Source organism: Heptranchias perlo, chromosome 36 (assembly GCF_035084215.1).
Source record: "Heptranchias perlo isolate sHepPer1 chromosome 36, sHepPer1.hap1, whole genome shotgun sequence".
Classification (NCBI taxonomy): domain Eukaryota; kingdom Metazoa; phylum Chordata; class Chondrichthyes; order Hexanchiformes; family Hexanchidae; genus Heptranchias; species Heptranchias perlo.
Genome location: NC_090360.1, coordinates 13,158,305 through 13,176,713, shown reverse-complemented (window position 1 = coordinate 13,176,713; position 18,409 = coordinate 13,158,305). Strand labels below are relative to the sequence as shown.

The 18,409-nt window shown below is 39.8% G+C and overlaps 1 protein-coding gene across 3 annotated transcripts; it reads left to right on the top strand.

The window, feature by feature from the left end:
- The first annotated feature begins 2,946 nt into the window (after window positions 1–2,946).
- On the top strand, window positions 2,947–16,197 carry LOC137304094 (dual specificity phosphatase 29-like). Of its 3 annotated transcripts, none has more exons than XM_067972570.1 (5): window positions 2,947–3,056; window positions 5,214–5,344; window positions 5,905–6,129; window positions 9,356–9,576; window positions 13,938–16,197. In XM_067972570.1, the coding sequence occupies exons 3-5, from the start codon at window positions 5,951–5,953 to the stop codon at window positions 14,168–14,170; spliced, it is 633 nt and encodes a 210-aa protein (XP_067828671.1). In that variant the 5' UTR covers window positions 2,947–3,056; window positions 5,214–5,344; window positions 5,905–5,950; the 3' UTR covers window positions 14,171–16,197. The 3 variants fall into 3 exon arrangements, with proteins under 3 accessions (XP_067828671.1, XP_067828670.1, XP_067828669.1); XM_067972569.1 differs by having other exon boundaries at window positions 5,209–5,344; XM_067972568.1 differs by lacking the exon at window positions 5,214–5,344 and having other exon boundaries at window positions 5,900–6,129.
- Window positions 16,198–18,409: the final 2,212 nt, after the last annotated feature.

Sequence of the window (18,409 nt, the reverse complement as noted above, 5' to 3'; positions counted from 1 at the left end):
AAATGGCAGGATTAGATTTGTCCTGCTTGTTCTGGATAGGAATTTTCCACATTGTCAGATAGATGCCAGATCATAGCTGCACTGGAATGGCCTGGCTAGGAGGCCAGCTAGCTCTAGTGTATATTTCTTTGGCACTACAGCTAGGATGTTGTCAGGACCATAGCCTTCACTGTGCTGAGTACACTCAATTGCTCCTTAATATAATGTGGAATGAACTGATTTGGTGAATTGGCATCTATGATGGTGGGGACCTCAGAAGGGTGTCAAGTGGGATCGCCCACTTGGCAATTTTGGCTGAAGATATTTGCAACCACTTGAGTCTTGTCCCTTGCTGAGTTTCTCATCATTGAACATGGGGAATGTTCATGGACCCACTTCCCCCTCCTTGGTTACCTGATTGTCCACCACTATTTTCAACTGGATGTGGTAGGACTACAGAACTTTCCTTTGATCCCTTTGTTGTAAATCAGTTAGAAGTGTCTATAACCTTGTTGCTGTTTGTGTTTAGCATGAATTGTAGCTTCACTAGGTTGGTGCCTCATGCTAAGGTAGGCCTTGTGCTGCTCCTGGCATCCCCTTTTACAATCCTCCTTGAACCAGGGTTGGTCTTCCAGCTGGATAGTGAGGGAGAAATGAGGAATATGCCATGCTATGATGGTTATAGATTGTAGATGTTTACAGTTCTGCTGCTGACTGCTTAGGGCACCTCATGGATGTTGAGCTTTGGACTGCTAGATCTGTCCTTAGTCCGACCCACTTAGCATGGAGGTAATGCCACACTACACAAGAGTTCTCAGTGTGAAGATGAGACTTTATCTTCACAAAGACTCTGTAGTGGTCATCCAGTCAATGCTGATGCTCTTGTGGACAGGTAGGTTGGTTAGGACAAGGTCAAGTAGGTTCCTCCATCTGAGGTTAAGTGGATTATTCCCTCAGGCAGCCTGTCAGCTATGTCCAGAAGGTACACAATTTCAGTATTAATATTAAATTTTCTTGGCTGAGTACACCAAAGTTTCACAGGTGCGTTTTCGGAGTCTCAAAATCTGAAACTTTGTGCAATTTAACATCTGTTAAAAGAGCATGATGAGGCTGAACATTTCAATAATATTTTTATTCACCACAGACTGCCCTAGACACCAATGGTATAATGTAATAGTCCAGACTCATTAGAACCCAATATAGGGATGAAAGAGTCAGTCAAGATTTGGCTACTTTATTGGTTTTCACTCAGTTCAGCTTCCCTCTTTTTAGTCTAATTGAAACTCAGCCAAATATTGCAGTATTAAAAAAAAATGATTCTAAGTGAGAGAAAGCTGAGCTGTGTGTTTATGTAAGAGCAACAGTGAAAACACCTGCACGGTCTTGTTCTCAAGGCTGGTGAGATCACAACTCTGCACCAAATCCCACAATGCAACCAGATTCTGAGATTTTTCTTTGATCCAAGAATATTATACTTATTTGATTTTTTATGTTTTCTCAAATTTCTCTACTTCATCTTATAAAACAAATTACAGAATCCTTTTTGAAAAGGGGAGTGCGAAGGGAAAGAAATGAGGAGATCTTTGACCATGTGGCGTTGACATCTAGAGTTGTTTTTGATGATCTCAACTCTCCATCAGCACTGGCATGGTATTTAAAAAGCAGTAGGGATTTGCTTACTATGGAATAATGACACACCACTCAATACGACTATCTGCAAACCTCTGGGAATGTCACTCACTGCATGTGTCCTGTAATACCGATTACATCATCATAAAAAACTGCTGGATGGTCTGCAGTCACTATGGAAGCAGATACCATTTGTCACCTCCACACATTGTAATGTCATGACATGGTACCAAATTCCTGCCATGACCTGAATGGAAGAATGAATCAGCACTGTGCAATTTCTCTGCATTGTTAGACTTTCTTTGTATGCCGACAAGTCAATAATCAATAGCTGGTCTAATACAGTAATCACACTATACCAGCAAGTGATAGTTAACATAACCACTGGTTTACAAAAATACAACTATAATCATTTTTAAAATCACTTTGTAGTTTGGTGGTTAATTATCTTTATAAATTGGTTATTAATAAACAATGCATTTAACAGTCATGGACCTGTCAGTAATACATATTATGTACAGAACCCCCCTCAACATACCTCAGACTGTGTTATATGTGGACCCCCCCTCTCCCCAAAATGCCTCAGGCTGCATTATATGAACCCCCTCATGACATTGTGTCCAATTCTGGGCATCACACTTTAGGAAGGATGTCAAAGCCTTGGAGAGGGTGCAGAGGAGATTTACTAGAATGATACCTGAGATATAGGGCCCGCTGTCATGTAGAGGATCTGGGATTGTTTTGCTTAGAGCTGAGAAGGTTATGGGGAGATTTAATGGAGGTGTTCAAAATTGTGAAGGGTTTTGATAGAGTAAGGAGAAACTGTTTCCACTGGTGGAAGGGTCAGTAACCAGAGGAGACAGATTTAAGATAATTGACAAAAGAACCAGAGGCCATATGAGGCAATACTGCCTGAAAGTGTGGTGGAAGCAGATTCAAAAGTAACTTTTAAAAGGGAATTGGATATATACTTGAAAAGAAAAAATTACAGGGCTATGGGGAAGGAGCAGGGTTGTGGGACTAATTGGATAGCTCTTTCAAAGAGCCAGCACAGGCACGATGGGCTGAATGGCTGCCATCTGTGCTGTAAGATTCTATGATTCCTCAGGCTATATTATATGTGGACCCCTCTCTCCCCGACACGCCTAAGGCTGTATTATGTGTAGATTTTTGCAGTGCCAGTAGGAGTCAGAATGCAGGCCCGAGGTTAGGATTTCAGGCACTGTTTAAAAATAGTCCAAGCACCTGTGCAACGATGATCTTGCGTCGGCTTTGACCTCACCCACAGCAAAGGTCAAAGTTAGCAGCTCCCATCCTAAATATACAGAGACGAGAGAGATTGAGAGACAGAGAATGGAAGAGATAGAAAGAGAAAAGGACTCTGATCCTCATGCTGGACCTGTCTCTTACCTCACGTTTGTCCCTACCCACCAAGTGGAGCACTATCGGTAAGTAATGGTGGCAGATTTTCTGTTTGACTACTTCACAATATGTATTTATTTTGTTGATACGATAGTAATGAGGAAATAATCACCTATTAGTTCACTGGTCGCTGCACAATCTCTTTTCTGGCGACTGTTTTGTGGTTTTAAGAAAAAATATTGTCACAATTAGCCCTTTAATTGCAGTCAGTTGAGTGTACTAATTTTATGGTTTCTTTAAAACAAATATTGTCTCTGAATGCATCAGTATATGATATTTAATGAAGCTTGTTGCTTTACTGCAGATAGGTTTTTAGTTATAGTGTTATAACGCAGGGTCTACTTATTGCAATGACCAAAGCAAGAGAATATTTAGTGTAGAGCTGAAATTTGTAACACTCACATTATTTTGAAATCTCTATTAGATCTCCTCTTAACCTTCTTTGCTCTAATGAAAGGAGCCTCACTTTCTTGAGTCTCTTCTCATAACTAAACCCTCTCATTCCTGGAATCATCTTTGTGAATCTCTTCTGCACCCTCTCCAAGTCCCTGATACCCCTTCTAAAAAGGCACCCAAAACTGGATGCAATCTTTTGACTATGGCCTAACCAATGATTTGAATAAGTTTAACATGAACTCTGTACTCTGTGTCCCTATTTATAAAACCTGGGACCCCATATGCTTTTTTTAAAGTACAGTTTCATCAACTTGTCCTCCCATTTTTGAAGACTTGCATCTCTTAATCCTAAAGTCTTTCTGCTCTTCTAAGGTTTAACCACTTAGTGAATATTTTCTCTCTCCACTCTTCCTGCAAAAATGTATCACCTCACATTTTTTCACATCAAATTTCATCTGACATCTATCTTTCCAATCTACTAATCTGTCTATGTCCTCTTAAAGTTGCTTACTGTGCTCTTCACAGGTAATCATGTCCCCTAATCCTGTGTTGTATCCAAATTTTGATATATATATATATATATTAAAAAAATGAAAGGATCAATGATCCCAACACTAACATCAATGTTTATATCGTTCCAGTCTAAAAAAGATCCATTAGCCACTTCTCTCTCTTTTCTGTCCTTTAACCAACTTTGTATCCATGCTGCTACACTCCCATTAATACCACATGCCCTAATTTTAGCAACAAACCTCTTGAGCAGCACCCCATTAAACACTTCTTGTTTGTCAAACCCTTACTCAGGGAGTGCTATTTATAGTAATGAGCGATTGGGAGATTGAATTAAGGTGCAATATTGAGGGCATGGTGAAGAGAGATGTATCCTGGATCTAATTTATGCTTTGTCTGACCTGGGAGAGCTTGCTGCCGATATTGGGTCCAAAAACTGGGGAAAAAGATTCCATTCTTCAGCATTGATATTGCTGCTCTCATGGGGACAAAAATTCACTTTGGACCTCTCGGGGAAAACAAATAATAATGAACTCAAAAATTGCCCTGCTCTCCTGTGAGAGATACTTAAAGGTGGCGAAATGTCTTTGACGCACAAAAACTTTAGTAATTATGTTCACAAAACAAGCAACACATTTTTTAAACTATAGAAATTTTTTTGGAAAAGTAATCGAGTTTGTTCAGTTGCAAAGAATTTTTCCGCACTGTGTTCTCCAGAATATCATCAAAATAAATACTTAGCTCCTGCTGTAAAGTAATTACAAAATACATACGCACTTAATTTTGAACAATGTTAACTAGAACGAGGCTGGTATGGTGGCACTAAGCACCGAGTGGAAGAATAGAAAGAAAACAAAACAAAGAACTTGCCCTTGCAGGATGTCCCAAAGTGTTCCATGGCCAGTGAAGTATTTTTGAAGTGATGTAGGGAAATGTAGCAGCCAATTTGTGGACAACAAGGATTCACAAAAAACACTGAGATAACTGATCAGTTAATCGGTTTGATTGGTGTTGGTTGAAGGATAAATGTTGACCAGGACACATAGTGCCACATGATCTTTTACGTCCACCTGAGGGCAAATGGGGCCTCGGTTTAACGTTATGTCCAAAGCACAGCACTTTCAACAGTGCAACACTCCCTCAGTACTGCAGTGAAGTGTAAGCCTAGATTATGTGCTCACATCTCTGATTCAGACCTTCTAACGCAGAGGTGAGAGTGTTATTACTGAGCCAAGGCTGACACTGTTGGCTGTTCATATACTCTGATCTCAGTTCAGCTGCTGTGTCATCAATGGGAAGAACTGAGTGGAAGCCTGGCCCTTCTCGTCTTGGTGTGAGGTGCAGTCACCCCAGGTTCCTGACACACAACTCCTGGTGGACCAATGAAGTAGAGCATTGAAAAGGTCAGGTCACATACCCTGTTGGAGAATAATACTTGCAGGATCGATATCTATCTAGATGAAGTCATGGGTATATAGATAAATATAAAGGAGCTAAAAAATATAAAATACAGATGAGGGAATACATTACATCTATTTTTTTGTTGCTCGAACATGACTGTGCTCAGTGAAGGATTATCATGGGAATGTTTCACAGATTGTTTTTAACAGGATGTGAACATTCTAGACCTTTTAAGGCACATCCAGAATGTGAATCGCAAGAAAAGATTTCCTCTGGGCTCCCTATATAATGAAATATTAAACCTATTCTCCATAAAAGGCTTTATAATTTTATAACACATATTAGAAATCTTGCCGGGCATTGTTAAAAACCCAAACTCATTATGTAATCCTGTTATGAACCTTTATTATAATCAGTTTCTGTAGTTATGGGTAATATCATCTTCAATGTTTTTAAAAAAAATAGGGATTAACTGTGAGTTTCGAGGTAGCTGGGTCAGCGTTTTGGTCCCATCTCTTTGTGTGAAGGTTTCTGTGAATATTATTTTGTACCAAACACCCAGGTCAGTGATACTCGGAGAAGTTCTCTAGTTCAGGAACATCGCAGTGGCAGGATGTCCTCTGGAGGTACAGAGATTTGCAAGAAAACAAACGCCTACTCGGCGGTGAAAGTGGATCCCAATGATGATTATGTTACGCCAGGGGCATTTGAACTGGAGCGTCTCTTCTGGAAAGGCTCTGTAAAATTCGCTCACGTCAACGAAGTCTGGCCGGACCTTTACATAGGAGATGAGTAAGTTCCAGGTTAAACTGCAAAACCCACTGGTATTCAACCAGGTAACCCTGTATAATGGGGGGCAGTACTTGCTCCCCAAATAACAGAGGAGCTCAACAGTGCTCTCCGTTTTTAATAGCGAATTGAAAGAGCAAGTTCCCACATTTGGACATGCGCACTAAAACGCAGAAATCGTGAACTTGCTGCTATTGGTTCGCTGGCGATTTGACAGCTGCGAATTAAAGGGCCATCGCACACTACAATCGTAGAAAATTCGCAAACTTGTTCATCTGCCCAGTGGAAAGTAACTAATTACACCACCAAACAGGTACACTTAAAAATACCAGGTCTAAACTAAGTTTTAAAAGCGCGGTTAGTCTTAATGACTGCCAAATTAAATTTTAAAAATGTGGAGTCTCATATTACTCCTTATTTTAATAGTTTTTGGTCATTAAAAAAAATTAAAAATTAATTTTCCCTTCTGTCTCTTTAATTCAATTATTTCTTTTGCTTTTATAAAAAAAAAATTAAAATTTTTATTTACAATGACTTCCAGAATGCTAACTTTAAATGAATTAAGTTTGCTCGCCTGCTTGTGGGTGTGACCTCTCTTCCTGACAGATTTTGTGAGCGTGTCTTCTATTCTCACAGACTGTTCCATGTGAATCAACTTATGCTGCTCAGAGGCTGGGTTGATAGCGCACAATTTATTTGAAAGTTCAAAATCAAACAGAGCCCGCAGTAAGTACATTTGTTAATTTAATTCGCAGGAGCTGAGGCGATCATTGCCACACTGCTCTGCGCTAGTTCTGGCCCATAATATACACTATATTAAATATATATCTGCCCTGTACCATGCAGTAAAATAAAACCACCAAACATCACTAATTTGAATTACTGTAAATCATATGACTCAAATCACAGAGGTTTGTCATCCATTTGAATGGGCTTGTTTTTGCTTCTTGTTCTATGGTCACCATAGACTTAACATGATAAGAAATAATTAAGGAGACATAGAAAGAATTAAAGTGGAGATTAGAAAAAATTCTTTACAGAGAAGTTGGTTAGAATGTGGAATTTAGTGTCATAAACTACTGTGGGAGCAGAATCTGTAAATCCTTTTAAAAGGGAATGACATAGTTGTTTAAAAAGGGGAATATTAAAGGGTACGGGGAGTGAGCATGGAGTGGGAATAAACTGGTTGGCTTATGGAGAAAAATACTGACACAGACTTGAGGGCCAAATGGCTTGTTTCTGTGATTCTATATATTATTTTAAAAATGAATAAAGGTACAGAACAAAACAGTTAGTGCCCATCATTATTTAGTCAGTCAAATGTCATAACAAGGCTGGCGATGGACACCAGAGAGCTTGCCTTTGTGCTCTCCTCTCTGCCACTTCTCAAGGTTGTCTGTCTGTTAACATTGTTCTTCTTGTGCAGCATTGCACCATCTCTTTTTAGACTTTCTACATGGTTTTTCCCAGTGGGAACCCATTCCTTGCTCTCCAAGGGTACTGATCTTTAGCTAAACGCATCCTGCCCAGCAAAAACTTCTTGTTTACAACACACTGTAACTGCATGCAGACCACTTATTACTTCAGTATAGGTCGTCCTGTCCTGCCAGCTGACACTACACATGACCAACACATTACAAAAGTATGCAGTCACTACTCTGTGCTTTCAGCAGAGTTCAGCTCTCAGCATTGCACAGAAATGTTGACTGGAATTACAGTCATTCCCACATGAAACAGTTTCCATTCCCCACTCAGATTTGGTAAATCTATTTAGGTATGATTTAATAATTTCAGGGACATTTATGACATTTATAGATATAATAATCATTTTGAAGATCTATTTTCTTGCTTGGAAGACACAAGAATCCAGGTTAACTTCATGTACTGTTGTGCTTTGGGTAAATTGGTTATCAGTTGTTATAGTATAAGGTTTAGAAGCAGCAATAGTTGATGTTGGGGGGTAATGGATGCAGAGTATGAAACAACTGGGTTAAGCCTGAAGCACTGTTTTAGTGTTTGAGTGCAATGCTAGTTTGCCATTTGTTCCCCACCCTTGCTCCCAGACCCCAGTAATGCCACGGTACGGCCAGCTGCTAGGAGAAGTGTTCTCCCTTCCAATGGGATAGTACCTGGCCTGAGAACAGGAAGCCAAGGTGTGGGTAAACAGGTTCAAGCCCAGAACCCAACACACTGGACACAACACACGAGAGGGCACTGCCTCACTCCAGCATTTTCTAATGTTGCTCTCATGTCTGGATAAGCAGAGATTTAGCATTAATGACTGTAATTAGCTCTGTCAGTGTTGCAAAGGGAGGCTTACACAGGTTAAGGCAATCTCTTGGTATTAGCAGTGAACCTCTGTCTGTTCTCTATGGTGTGTCAAGTTGTGTCTCAAAACACAGATCAGTGTTGAAATGATCACAAGCTAGACCCAATTAGTTACTTTTGGGGAAAAATATTGATATGTAATTTACAGTGGGTAACCCTGTCTGGCTAAAATTAAACCTTCACATTTTGTTAAAAGTATCAAGAGGAAATATTCAATAAAATGTAGAACACTAAATCGACTTAGGAACATTCCTGGTTACTAGTGAAATGACCTCCGCTCAGCTAACTGAAGTTAAATCTGGACAATTCCATCCATTACATTTCATAGAATCATACAGCACAGAAGGAGGCCATTTTGTCCATTGTGCCTGTGCTGGCTATTTGAAAGAGCGAGCCAATTAGTCCCACTCCCCTGGCTCTTTTCCCATAGTCCTACAAATTTTTCCTTTTCAAGTATATATCCAATTCCCTTTTGAAAGTTATTTATTGTTTTCTACAAAGAACACAAGTACTTTTTTTTTACAAAATGTTTGTTTTTTCCCTCAAAAAAACATTACTGGTCATAAAAGCACCTTGAATTTCCCCATTTCAGTTGGGCCAGCAAGACAGGCACAGAATGTAGGTGAGGCAGCTCCCAATTTGAGGGGGGGAGGGGGGAGTGCAAGTGGAAGAGTCAAATTTGGTTGCTCTGGTGCATTCCTATCGACTAATTATAAAGATCTGAGAGTAGTCACACTCATACCCAGATGATACATCCTGAAGAAATGGTTAAGAGGAGACAAATCTTTTTTTTAAGTTGGAGGAAGCAAAATGTGTTTTGCTTTAAAAACCTAAACATTTTCCACGAAGTAAATATATCTCCAGTCTACAAAACTGATGAATCCTGTATATTTTATCACAGAGTGACAGCATTGGATCGATATACAATTGAAAAGATGGGTTTCACTCACATACTAAATGCAGCCCATGGTCGCTGGAATGTGGACACAGGATCTGAATACTATAGGGACATGCCTATTGATTACTATGGTGTCGAGGCTGAAGACCTGCCAAGGTTTGATCTGAGCGAATTCTTCTATCCAGCTGCCCAGTACATTGACAGAGCACTAAGCACACCAGAATGTAAGTGACACCAGACATCTTTGACTACAATCACTGCAGACTAAAATCTCACAGGATATATTAAATATCCTTCCACTGGCATGGCGCCATCAACTGCCCTCAATTAACTTACCTCCACTTTTCCAACTCCTCAAAGGAACACTGATCAAAAGTAACTGAAATGATAAAAAAAAATGAATATTTTCAAACAAGTTATTTAAAAACGGTGATTGATATGCCTTACACATACGGCCTAAAGTTCAATTTATATTGCTGTAAACTTGCAAATGTTGGGTCAAAAATTCCGTCTATCTTCCACTGCTCCATTAAAGCTTCCTGCCCATTGTGCTTTTGTGCATTCTCTGCTTTCAGAATTCTCTACTTTCACGAAGTATTTCTTGCCAAGATGAATGAGAGGCAGTGTTTATGCTTCTCATTTACCTTTCTTTTCATTTATTGTTTATTGTGGGGAGATAGAGAAGCTGGGATTGTGCTCCTTGGACCAGAGAAGGTTAAGCGGAGATTTAAAAGAGATGTTCAAAATTATGAAGGGTTTTGACAGAGTAACAAAGGAGAAACTGTTTCCACTGGCAGGAGGGTCGGTAGCCAGAGCGCATAGATTTACCGTAATTGGCTAAAAAACTAGAATGGAGATGAGGAGACTTTTTTTTTTACGATCAGTTGTTATGATCTGGAATGCAGATTCAATATTAACTTTCAAAAGGGAATTGGATATATACTTGAAAAGGAAAAATTTGCAGGGCTATGGGGAACGAGCAGGGGGGTGCGACTAATTGGATAGCTCTTTCAAAGAGCCGGCTCAGGTATGATGGGCTGAATGGTCTCCTTCTGTGCTGTATGATTCGATGTCTCAATCTTCTGTCTCACAAACCACAAATGCTGGGTTCTACAGCCAATAATACCAACTTCGGGTTGTTTGCACTGAAGTGATTTTATATTGGTCCTAAAAATAGCTGTAACTTTATTACACAGTTATGGAAGTTGAGGCATTAGTTGTCCTGGTCTCCACACAAATTGAAATCTTCAGCAATATTCTCAAGTAGTTAGGTACATCATGACCCAAAACCTATAATAAAATGATAGCTATCATCAGTTATGCTTTAATCTGATGTGTGACTCCCGGTCCAGGCACGTCTTAATTAAAAAAATTCTCATCCTTGTTTTCAAATCCCTCCATGGCCTCGCCTCTCCTCATCTCCCTATCCCTAACCTTCTCCAGCCCTAAAACCCTCTGTGATCTCTGCGCCCTTCCAATTCTTGCTTTTTGCGCATCCTCGATTTTAAATCGCTCCACCATTGGCAGCCGTGCCTTCATTTGCCTCGGTCTTAAGCTCTGGAATTCCCTGCCTAAACCTCTCCCTCCTCCTTTAAGTCGCTCCTTAAAACCTACCTCTTTGACCAAGCTCTCGGTTACCTGTCCTAATATCTCCTTATGTGGCTCGGTGTTAAACTTTGTTTGATAATGTTCCTGTGAAGCGCCTTGGGACGTTTTGCAATGTTAAAGGCACTATATAAATGCAAGTTGTTGTTGTCGTCGTGTTGCAGCAACCTTCAACAGTAATGTAACATTACTCCAGTGAGAGTCACAGAATTGGTTATATAATCTATAAATACTGACCAGTAATGGGACTTTTGTCAGCTTCCAATAGCAAATGATACTACCCGAGAGGTGAGTCATTGGCAACCCATTGGAAAATCATAAAGTCCATTCAGATGACTAAGGGCCAGAAGAAGCATAACCCGGTTATTAATAGCAGCAGTAAACCATTAAGCAGATCTTGCCATCCCTGGTGAAAGACATTTCAAAGCCCTTAGGTTCCAAGTTACCAGAGCCGGATGAAATGTATCCCAGGCTGTTAAAAGAAGCCAGGGAGGAAATAGCGGAGGCTTTAACAATCATTTTCCAAACTTCACTGGATACAGGGATAGTGCCGGAGGATTGGAGGACTGCTAACGTTGTACCATTGTTTAAAAAGGGAGCGAAGGATAGACCGAGTAATTACAGGCCAGTCAGCCTAACCTCGGTGGTGGGCAAATTATTGGAATCAATTCTGAGGGACAGGATAAACTGTCACTTAAAAAGGCACGGACTAATCAAGGACAGTCAGCACGGATTTGTTAAGGGGAGGTCGTGTCTGACTAACATGATTGAATCATTCGAGGAGGTGACAAGGAGGACCAATGAGGGTAGTGCAATTGATGTAGTCTACATGGATTTTAGCGAGGGTTTTGACAAGGTCCCACACGGCAGATTGGTCAAAAAAGTAAAGGCCCATGGGATCCAAGGGAATGTGGCAAATTGGATCCAAAATTGGCTCAGTGGCAGGAAGCAAAGGGTAATAGTTGACGGGTGTTTTTGTGACTGGAAGGCTGTTTCCAGTGGGGTGCCGCAGGGCTTGGTATTAAGTCCTTTGCTTTTTGTGGTATACATTAACGATTTGGACTTAAACGTAGGGGGCATGATTAAGAAATTTGCAGATGACGTAAAGATAGGCCGTGTGGTTGATAGTGAGGAGGAAAGCTGTAGACTGCAGGAAGGTATCAATGGACTGGTCAGATGGGCAGAAAAGTGGCAAATGGAGTTCAATCCGGAGAAGTGTGAGGTAATGCATTTGGAGAGAGCAAACAAGGCAAGGAAATACACAATAAATGGGAGGAAGTGAGGGACCTTGGAGTGCATGTCCACAGGTCCCTGAAGGTAGCAGAACAGGTAGATAAGGTGGTTAAGGCGGCATATGCAATGCTTTCCTTTATTAGCCGAGGCATCATATATAAAAGCAGGGATGTTATGCGGGAACTGTATAAAACACTAGTTAGGCCACAGCTTGAGTACTGCACACAGTTCTGGTCACCGCATTACAGGAAGAATGTAATTGCACTAGAGAGAGTGCAGAGTAGATTTACGAGGTTGTTACTGGGACTGGAGAATTTTAGCTATGATGACAGATTGGTTAGTCTGGGGTTGTTTTCCTTGGAACAGAGGAGGCTGAGGGGTGATTTGATTGAGGTGTACAAAATTATGAGGGGCTTAGATGGAGTGGATAGGAAGGACCTATTTCCCTTAGCTGGGGGGGGCGGTCAATAACCAGGGGGCATTGATTTAAAGTGATTGGTAGAAGGATTAGAGCAGAGAAGAGGAAATTTTTTTTCACTCAGAGGGTGGTGGGGGTCTGGAACTCACTGCCTGAGAGGGTGGTAGAGGCAGAAACCCTCATTTAAAAAATACCTGGATGTGCATCTGAAGAGCCGTGACCTGCAGGGCTACAGACCAAATGCAGGAAAGTAGGATTAGGCTGGGCGGCTCGTTTCTCAGCCGGCGCGGACACGATGGGCCGAATGGTCTCCTTCTGTGCTGTAAATTTTCTATGATTCTACAATGGTAACTTATATCATTGACAGTGTAAGATACTAGAAATATCATTCATTAGTAGAGAGCACACAGATTGAAATGTTAAGGCCAGGAACATGTTTTTAAATTTCTCTAGACTGGTTATCCTTCGTTTACTGAGTTCCAAATTAATTTTTGCGTAGTAATTTTGTTTAGATTCAGCTTTAACTTTAACTCAAGATTAGTTTTGCCAGTATTTGACATTCATGCTTTAAGAAGCTCTTAATGTTGTTACCTGTAACATTTCATTAAATTTTGCAGTCAGCTTATTCAAATGAAGGTCTTGACATTCTGGGGTATGTGTTTTTGATAACTGTCCATCCAAAATCGCTCAGAAATTTAAATTTTTGATGGGGCCAGGGCAGGATATAATTATCTAGAATCCCAAAGTGCTTTGTACGAAAAGCAAAATGCTGCTGATGCTAGAAATCTGGAATAAAAACAGAAAATGCTGCAAACACTCAGCAGGTCAGGCAGCATCTGTGGAGAGAGAAACAGTTAACGTTTCAGGTTGATGACCTTTCATCAGAACTGGTTCTGAATTTTCTGCATTGTACCAATCGGTCTTGCTCTTGATCAGCATGTCTATCCTCTGATTGATGCACCATGTGTGTCAGATACTATGGCGGTTATGGATACTGGCAGCCCTTTGGACCCCAATCAAGTGGCTATTCTTCATGCGTGAGCCTAGACTGTCAGCAATTGCAAATTGTTTGATCAGAGGCAGCAGAGATGGCAGTCTTATGTTAAGTTTAAATATGAATGTTAAAAAACCAGGTCGAAATATTCTATACCATATGTGGGCATTAAAAAAAACATGAATTTGGTCTGTAGCTCTTGCTGGTTGCTTGGGATCTGTTTGGTGCACGTGGATTCAGTGGCTTTGATATTACAGTGGGATCTTCCACTAAGCTTATAATAGCTAAAAACAATTTATCCTATAAGTAATATAATTTTTTTTTTGCTTATCCAGCTAAGCTCTTAGTCCATTGTGCAATGGGACGGAGCCGGTCAGCTTCACTTGTCCTGGCTTACCTGATGATCTACAAGAATATGACAGTGGTGGATGCAGTTCAACAAGTAATTAAACACCGGTGCATTTTACCAAATCGTGGCTTCCTGAAGCAACTGAGAGCACTTGATATCGAGCTGGCGATGGAGAGAAGTGTTGCAAAGAATGGCATCAGCCCAAATGGTGATGGATAAAGAAATCTGTTAACGTTTCTTTCATTACACAGACACAACAGAACTTTTTTTTATATAGAAGAGTGCATTCGGCTGTAAATATAAAAATATAAATACTTATTTTCTGATATGTAAGGAAGGTTTTAACAAGTTAAGCAGATTAATAGTTCCTAATATGAGCATCTCACAGTACCAAAGATGCACACAATTTTATAATATGAAAGAATTTCAGGAAATCCTGAAACAAAACAAATGCCAACAAGTAATCAAAATGGACAAAATTACTTTTGAATGTGTTTTGACTAAAATATAACATATAGTCGACAAACATCCTCTAAAAGTATAGCAGTCTATGCTTTGAAGTTTCAAATATACTCCAGCAATGATAAAAAAAATCCGCAAAGTAACTCGTAGTCTTCAAAGAAAATTATGTCTAAACCAGATACATAGAACAGAATTACATAATTGAATGTGCAGTAGAATTTGTAATATTTCTTATGTAAGCAACTTTTGTGCAACCAAATTATATTTTGTTTGCTATTACTTACAAACTTTTTCAAAAAAGTTACATGAAGATAAAGTGCATCAGGTAACAAAGTATTGATAACTTACTGCAAGGCAACAGGAAAAAAATGATAAGGAGGTATTTTTTTTTACTTCATGCTTGGTCTGATTGAGTCCCAATTGCAGTTAACAAAAGACAACTTATAGAATGTGATAAAATCAGCTGGAAAGTGTTTAGCTCATTACTTCCTCCGATACCTGCTTGACTTACGTTGCCTGATTCTATTGCACAAATCTTGGGGCTACACTCTCAATAAAAGATATTATTTTTAAACTGTAAACTTAATTTAAAACAGCATCGACAAAACAACAGCACTAATTATGCCTAAGTTGAAGGGGCTTAAAAGTAAAAGCCTAGTGCTCTAATTCAACAATCAGGGAGACTTGCAAAGAGGCAGGGAAAATGAAATACTGATTTAGAAGGGTTCTGTGATGAAAACCAATTTTATAAATAGTTTTCTTTCTTGACCAACCAGAAACAATTTTTGGCAGCGCTAAATAATGGCATGAAACAACTGAGAGGCATGGTGTGCCTACAGTATCAATAAACTGCACCCAAAACATCATTAGCGGCAAAACAGGTCATTTAGGTGCATAACAGAAAACAACAACTTGCATTTATATAGTGCCTTTAACGTAGTGAAACGTCCAAAGGCGCTTCACAGGAGTATTATCAAACATAATTTTACACCGAGTCATAAAAGGAGATATTAGGACAGGTGACCAAAAGCTTGGTCAAAGAGGTAGTTTTTAAAATGAGCTTCTTAAAGGAGAGAAAGGTAGAGAGACTGAGAGGTTTAGGGAGGGACTTCCAGAGCTTAAGGCCTAGACAGCTAAAGGCACGGCCGCCAATGATGGAGTGATGAAAATCGGGGATGCATGAGGCGCCAGAATTGGAGGAGTGCAGAGATCTCGGAGGGTTGTAAGAGGTTACAGAGATAGGGAGGGGCAAAGCCATGTCGGGATTTGAAAACAAGGATGAGATTTTTAAAATCAAGGTGTTGCCGGACTGTGAGCTAACATAGGTCAGCGAGCACATTAGGATATGAGCAGCAGAGTTTTGGATGAGCTCAAGTTTACGCAAGGTGGGAGGCCGGTCGGCACAAATGGTTGGAACAATGGCAGAGACGTGGATTCATTGGAACATGTAGCTCAGCCTGATGGGACCAGCTTGTGGGGGAGACCCTCTCTGCCTATCGCAGATTTGTGAAAAATTGGTGGGCTGGGAAGAGCCTAGGTCAGCGTGTGTAACAAGGGTCGAATACCACTATCAGACATCACTAAAAGTTGCTTTTGATTGGTCACCTGTGACACAATGATTTATAAAATTAGTTACAAGTTTCCATTTCTTACGCAAACACAAGTATTTTGTAATGACTTGTAGTTGCTAATTTGAGCGTTTTGCAGTCCCAAAAGGTTAACAGCAATTTGTTTTCCTACATGAATCTCCGTCTATTCTAAATAAACAATACTATCACTTGGTAGCCTGTGCACGTGCTTTTTGTGTGAATGGTTCATTTGAAAAATATGTACCTTCAAATCTTCTTGCTCACGTTGAAATATTGATCGAGGACTTGTGCTGAGCACTTCAGAATAATATTCCTTTCTCACACTAACAAACACATGGATAGATACAATACATAAAGCTCTACAACCAAACCAGATACATTGTCAGCTTATGTTGATCTGTGAGAATATAAAAATGCTAGGAGCTGTTTAAGCCCATTAAATTCAACCCATTAAGTTTCTGGACAGGCATTAGGCTGTGGAAAATCTTTTCATGCCCATTGGTGCTTCAGTACAATTCCTTCAAATCCGTCCGTGCTCCCAACAACCAAAAGGATTCAAATTCATAACATAATCTGTTCACCACCTAACTAATTAATTAAAAAGCGCACACAAAGTGCTACATTTTTGATTCTGTAAATAAGTCAACCAGAATTTGGTTCTTACATGGTCAGGTTACCTGGATGGATTTGATTAGAATCAATTGGGTTTCCATATTTAGATTCAAATTGTTAGATTAAAGTGGGATATAAAGGTTTAGTTCATAACCAGACTGAGTATCCATGATAAATAACTGTCCAACATGTCAGAGCAGTGTTGAATGCACAAGGACATAGCAGTCTATCAGTTCTCAAACAGCTAATTTTGCCAGATCAGATTTAAAAAAAAGGACAATGGGGAGAATTCCCAGGGGGGGTTCTCCCGATTATTGGAAACTGTAGAGAAATGGTGTGAACAGCTGGGATTGTTGGGAGAATCCCCTGCGGAAATTCCAGGCATAAAATGATAGCACCGGTGCCCAAGGAACTTACGCACAAGGTAAAACAGATTAAAAGTATAGCAAGTACTTAAAAGATCGAAAAATTATATCTCCTAAAACTCACTAAAAACTGCAGGGCCTGGTTCTGGAAGTCAAATAAGAGTGACCCTGGAAGCTTGGAGAAGGTCTCAAAACCTGGGATATGGGAGAGAGGGGAAAACTATGGCGCAGGTCCTGGGTCTTGACACAAAACAAATGCAGGGGTTACATGGAGGGTGGGTGCAATGATATCAGGACCAGTAAAAAAAAATGCAATTCTCAGAATCAATCAAGATTGGACAAGTTCCTACCATTTGTGAGGAATGCCTGAATGATGGTGAAGGACATAATTTTCCTTTTAAACAAGGAAAGGGTTAATTGGGTTTACACTGTAGAAAATAACAAACCCAAATCAAGATGCTGGATGTAGGCAATTTTACTTAAAGTTTCAGAGAACTGGTATTAACAAAAAGCAGCCAATCAGGAACTCCTTGTAATAATGCTACTTTTCTGTTTCTCAAGCACCTCAGCTGGTAACCAATCAGGAAACTGTCAGAAATGCCTTCAAGCAAAACTTGCACAAAATAGCTCCATGAAAAATGCAGAAAATGCTTGTTTACCCACATGTCTTAATCTTCCCAAAAACACGATTCTCAGGTCTAAATGAGATTGTGTCCTTAGTTTGTAGAGGCACTATTTGCAGTGACAATGGAAACAAAATTACACTGGGAGGGCAGATTTCCCAAAATGGGATTTTTTGCCTTCTACTCTGAATCACTGCTCATGTAGTTCAACCATATTTCGCTACAGGTTTTGCCATTTGAATTCCAATGAGCATGAAGCACTGTTGACAAAACTTCTGAATTGAAATGTACAGCATGCAAAAAATGTAAACAAATCTGTTCTCCATTTTCCCCAGTGCTCAGCATGGATTTGACTATAAATATTTAACACCTTTCAAGATTTTTGCTCATGTTGCCGTATCTCTACTGCAGAGGTCTCAAAGGATCATTAGCCATAGCTCACCTGAGATGACATGAGCTACATTAATAAATTTCCCCTTTCTAATATATGCGTCTTTATTGGTTAGAAGTGGAGAGGAACGTGGTTATGTTGCACAATAAAGCCACAACAGTATCCACAGCAGCTGTAAGATACAAAAGAGTGAGCTTATAAAAACTGCACATATTTCACATGCAGTAATATACTCATCTAATTACATAATTCATTACATATATTGAAGAAAACCCGGTTTGGTGTGATTTTTGAATATCTTTCAAATTAATTTTGGATTTCCTCACCGTTTTTGCACAACTAATTATTTACCAGCACACATTCTCTCCTGCAAAAATAGGAAATAAGCCTACAGATGTCTGAATTATCAAAGAAGT